The 5748-nt window shown below is 40.6% G+C and overlaps 1 protein-coding gene across 1 annotated transcript in view; it reads left to right on the top strand.

Moving 5' to 3' along the window:
• arhgef39 (Rho guanine nucleotide exchange factor (GEF) 39) overlaps nucleotides 1–5748 on the top strand; it is a 72033-nt gene that overhangs the window by 24201 nt on the left and 42084 nt on the right. The window contains exon 6 of the mRNA XM_008278787.1: nucleotides 3235–3305. Coding sequence (XP_008277009.1) covers nucleotides 3235–3305 — 71 coding nt within the window. The remainder of the gene's footprint in view (nucleotides 1–3234; nucleotides 3306–5748) is intronic.

Below are 5748 nucleotides of genomic sequence, written 5' to 3'. Positions count from 1 at the left end.
AGGCGTGTCCACATAGTGTTTATTTGAGTGTCAGAGGAAAAGCTTTGTACCCAGCTTCTTTTGGCAGAGTGCTCCACCGTTGGTGTCACTGTTCCAAAGCACATCTTATTTCAAAATTCTGAACTTTTCAGGAAGACCTGTCGGTCACTTTCTCTGGCATCCAATCATATAGCGTGTTATCACCACCAGGGGTGATGCTAGGCGATCATGCAACAGCAGGTAGAGTGTTCATATGTTATAAAAATGTGGTCATCACAGAAAAGAAAATCCCACGTTCTTCATCCCAGCGTTTTTTTTTTTTTTTCACATGAAGTTCTTTATACCTATAGACATTTATGTACAGTATATATATGATGTCCTGCTATACCCACCCCCCCATCCCCACTCTCACCCAACCGGCGGAGGCAGATGGCTGCCTGCCCTGAGCCTGGTTCTGTCAGAGGTTTTTCTTCTCTTAAGAGGGAGTCCAAAGTCCTTTGCTGAACATCAGGGCAATGAACGTTGCTGAAATAGTGGCGCTCGGTTGTGATTTGGACATAATACACCAACACAGAACAAAGAACAGAGAACCCAATCTAAAGTTCCCTTTGGATTCCCTAAATCCGAGTCCGATCGGAGACGAATGCTAATACTGCATTCCACAAGAAGAACATGATACCAGCAGTGAAACATGGTGGTAGTGTGATGGTTTGGGGCTGCTCTGCTTCCACAGGACCTGGACAACTTGTCGTAATTGATAGAATCATGAATTCTGCTCTCTATCAGAAAATCCTCCTGGAGAATATCCACCCATCAGTTCATGACTTAAAGTTTGAAGTGGCTTGAACACAACTGAGCTGCTGTGGCAAGACCTTGAAAGGGAAGTTCATGCTCAAAAACCCTGCAGTCTGGCTGAATTAGAACTATTGTGCAGAGAAGAGTGGGGCAACATCCTCTATGGGGATGTAAAAGACTGATCACAAGCCATCACAAACATTTAACTGCAGTTGGTGCTGCTAAGGGTGGTCCAACCAGTTGTTAGGTTTGGGCGGGGGGATTACTTTCTTAGAGGAGTGATATAGCTTTTGAATAAATCTTCAATATATCATCATTTAAAACTTGCATTTTGTTGTTTTGTGAGTTATCGCTGTTCAATATTAAATTAGTTTGATGATCTGGAACATTTAAGTGTGAAAAAAATATGCAAAAATATCAGAAGGAGGCAAATATTTTTACACAGCACTGTAGCTGTCTACTGTCCAACAATGTCGTTTATAAAAACAGACATAAATGTAATTAACATTTGTCTCCCTATTGATTATCTGATGAGGTCATAACATAATACATCTGAGTGTTTGAGTAATAGAATTTACTATGTATTTAAGCGTATACTGGTACAGTCCGTTAGATAACAGCCACATGGGACAGCTTTGTTGTTATTATGAGAGCTGCCCTCTTAGAGTTGTTGGGTCAAATTGTCAGTTGGGAGAACCACAACCCCTGCTACTTTTTCCTAAGCCCCGTCCAAACATTCATTCCCTTCTGTTAATCTGATGTCAATTTTTACGCACTTCGGTCATGTTTCTGTAGAAGTTGTGCTGGCAGCGTTACTCAGTTAGACCTCCTAACGTCTCCTATCACTTTCCACACAGCACATGTCTGAACTGAGCCGTCACATGACCAGATAGACAGCGACAAGTGGCGTCATCCTGAGTTGTATGACGTGGTATTTTTCCACATTTCAGCATCCATATTTGTCAGAAAACATCACAGAGAGGCTTTAAATACACAGTTTGTGTGCCAGAACTATAGCACACCTTTGTCATGCAGTTTGTTCTACAAATTCAAAATCTATTATGCAACAAAACAAAATGTCCATAATAGGAAAACCTTGCTACGATAAGATCAGACGGCAACAGTTTAAAGATCAGCTCACCATGATGAATGTAACTCAAGTTAGCAAGACGTTAACAGGAGCTTTCCTGAAGCTCATAGACTATAAAAGATGGACGTAGCTACCGTGACGTCACCCGTTGGTTTCTGCACTGAGAAAATGAAGCCAGGGTTTTGCTACTTCCTGGTTGACATCTTGGATTNTGGATGGATCCTCATGATCAAACTGAATCTATGTTTAGTTTTCTCCCCTACTTTTACATTCATCATTAGTGAGCGTGACTGCCATGGACGGGGATAATTCCTGGATGACTACAAGTGAATTAGTGTTGGAGCATAATCAGACCCCGTAATATGCAAATGCAATGCGAGTGCCTTCGTATGTCTGCGTTCGCACAGTCATGTTCGGCTTTGGTTGTGTGGTGATGTTGCACAGTTCTGTCAGATACATCTCTTTTTGTCCTGTGTCACTGTAACTCACTGGGAAACGGTAAAACTCAGTAATACTGCCATGGGGTTTATTCAGATGATGAAGTATACATCTGTGTTAGTCACACACTGAAACACCCAGGGGCCTGCTAAAGAAACCTCCTTGTAGCTAATGGTTCAGTTATCCCACTGACACAAGCTTCCAGGGTAGAAGTTGCACTTTTCTCCCCACACTTGCTAAAATGCCAAGTGAATTAGGGTACGTTTAGCTAATTCAACAGGAAGTATCTGGTTCATAGAACTTATTAAAATATTAAAAGGAAACGCTCTATCCTTTCTTGACCAAACTTTTTTTTTAATAAACATACAGAGTAAATACGGAGACCGTCCATGACGTTCATGAATCAAAATTTAAATATTCTTACAAATTTAAAGTGTATTTTGAAGGGGCAGGTTTTTATTTGAATGCTTTTTTTGTCTTTTGAACAGCACGTCTTTTAGATAATAATGCAGGTCTTGGTTCACTCAGCATTTAAAACCTGGAATTACAGTCAGTGTTTCATTCGTTCACTGCCAAGCGATCAGCTCTATCGGTCAGTGGGTGTCACCTTCAACACGCCGTTGAAACAAAACTTGCCCTCTCTATCAGCGTGAGTCAACAGCCTAAACACTACTGTACTAGTATGTACATTTGCTGGCCTTTTAGATTCTTATGAGGTGCATTTTTGTACGACTGCTCCTGTCTGCCGAGCATCGACTGTGGCTCTGATAACGGCGGGGCTACAGGCGACTAATGCTGGATGGAAATGAAAAGTCTGTCTCAGGGCCTTTTATCTGCTGTTTATTGTTCCAGTTTACAGGGTTTCCTTTTTTAAATAATATTTGTAGACGGTGAGCAAACAGTGACCTAGTTTGTTTTCTGTGTTTTTACAGGTACAAGCATTTCCTGCAGGACCTGGCTGCCAACACAAGTCCAGACAACCCAGAGTTTGAACAGCTTGCTCGTAAGTATCTTTTCCAATCGCACCACCGTCTTAGTGATTGTTTTGCTGCATTTCTTGGGAAATATCTGCAGATTAACCCTGAGTGCTTTTGTTGTGGAGGAATGTGTGTCCATTTGCACGTGTGTGAAGCTCAGGTTAATGTTGTTGACATCTTCATTGGGGTCTGTCAGCAGCAGCAACCTCAGGACAAGTGATGAGTGTGTGATGATGTGCTTTACATTACTACTCAAAGTACTTTGGCTCAGTCACAGTGTAACTCGTCCTGCGTGTTCTATACACTTTGGAGAGTCACAGGAGAGTTAAGCACATCTGTACGCTTACAGAGGGAAAGACTAGTCCTCAAACTTGAAAAGCAAGCAGGAAGGCTACCTGTGAAAACTTCCCTCACCAAAGACTGCTGTATTGAAAATAAACTCTCATTATCTTCATTTGAGAAAACAAAGGAAAATGCTTTCTCCCCCTTTTCATCCCTCATTTGTTGTTATTGTCACACCAGCACTTGGATGGTAGAGAAATGAAAGCAACGCAAAGCTCCATGTGCGTGTAAGTACGAGTTTGATGTGGATTTTTTGACATAATTAATTGGGAGCGGATCAGAGGATATTTAGCGGGGAGCTATATAAATAAATAAAATCTTCAACATCAACACAAATCTTGATAATGACTAATTTCAATCGTCAAATAAACAGCAAATCTGACTCAAGTGCGAATGTACACAAGGAATTATTTATGTGTATCAATTAAAATCTCATTGCTGATGTGCTGCCTTTGCTTACAAATTAAAACAGCCTCTGACTCTAAGATGAAGGTACATATCTAACTGTGCCCCGCCATCGCTTCTTCCTCTTCTCATTAGAGATCCCTTTTTTAAACTCCACTGCTTTTTATTGGGGGGTTGGGTATATGTGTGTGTGTGTGTGTGTGTGTGTGTGTGTGTGTGTGGAGAGAGAAACTTCCTGGAGTCGTTTTGTAAAGGGAATTATTTAAAAACAGAAATTCCAGACAAATCAGATTGTATCTGATTAAGCAAACTAGCAGATAGACTCACGAGAGCCTTTGTTGTTGTTTTCTCTCGTTGTGCTGCTCTGTGTCAGTTTGCTTTTCCACTCATTTGTCTGTTTTGTTTTGGTTTTTACCCGAGCTTCCTTTTTTCGCTCACGCTGGATTTAATTGTTGTAATTGCGGCGCTTCAGGAGTTTTCAGCAGCGTGCTTTCATATGACGCTCTCGTGCCTCACTCTGCTGTAGTAACTGTAACCAAGTGTGACCTGACTACAGGCAACTCTCCAGCTCTGTCTCAGATTTACCAGTAAAAGTTAGCAGTGCTCGTACCATGGTCAAACACTATCTAAACAGAGAATTAATGGAATAAAGAGCTGTAAGAAGTGGAAGATGTCTTTAGAATGTCTAATGGGCTAGATGTATTATTAATGCCTCTGTCAGAACTTAGCCCAAGAATACTGTAATTAGGAGTTGTTGTTTTTCTAAAACAGGCAACGGAAAATATTCCTACCACGTACAACAAAGGGAAAAAGTCTACACGGACGCCTTGTTTGGTTTACATTGTAATTGTTGTGAAGTTAAGCGAGCCAATTAGGCTGTGATTATTTTAGTGTAGTCAAGTCGCCCTGAGGATCAAGTTTATCCGCTGAGTTTCAGTGCTCAGAACAAAAGCATGAAAGTTGTGCTTGAAAATAAAAATCTCTGTTTGTTGTTATTTTGAACACGTTAATAATGTGGTTCTAAATGTTTACAGCAATTATTACGGCTGGCACACAGTAATTGGATGCTTCTGTCTATTTTGATGATTTGCGTGTTTGTTCTGGGTCACAGATTTTAAAGCTTTGTACAAGAAAGTAAGGAAGGTAGTCCGACAAAGAATTCCTTACATGCAAATATATGATGNGTTGCCTTTGGATTCCCTAGCAAGCAGTCGGTGACGGTTGGGAAGGAACCAAAACAAAAAAGAAAAACTCTTTAATGTGGAGAGAGAAAAAGTCAGACAAAACGCAGCGGGTATGTTTGCACATATGCTGTCATACCTTTCGGTTAATTAAAACTGCTGGCTGGTATTTGTTCATTTTGTTAGCGTCACTCACATGTCATTCATTCACAATACTGAGGTGATACAAAGAGCTGGTGTAGAAATAACAGCGTACCAGTGGTAAACATACAATATTGAAAATAGACCTGGTTCTGTACTGCCTGATGATGATGAGCGTTATGTACCAGTAGCGGGGTGGGATGTTCCAATCTGCGAGCAAATGTGACACAAAATCTTTTTTAAGAGTTTTGATGCAATTCTGGAAAATAAGACAGTGATTTATGTTGATATGTGCTGATAGGAATAATTTACCACTGACTTATTTTGCCATTTTTGCTTTATCCTTTTGGACCATAAGACGAGAATCCAAGTGCAGGAAAAAAAGCATAGACTGTATAAA

This window comes from Stegastes partitus, unplaced genomic scaffold (assembly GCF_000690725.1).
Source record: "Stegastes partitus isolate 25-593 unplaced genomic scaffold, Stegastes_partitus-1.0.2 Scaffold132, whole genome shotgun sequence".
NCBI lineage: Eukaryota > Metazoa > Chordata > Actinopteri > Pomacentridae > Stegastes > Stegastes partitus.
Note: the sequence above shows the minus strand (reverse complement) of the source record. Positions and strands in the feature narration are given on the sequence as shown.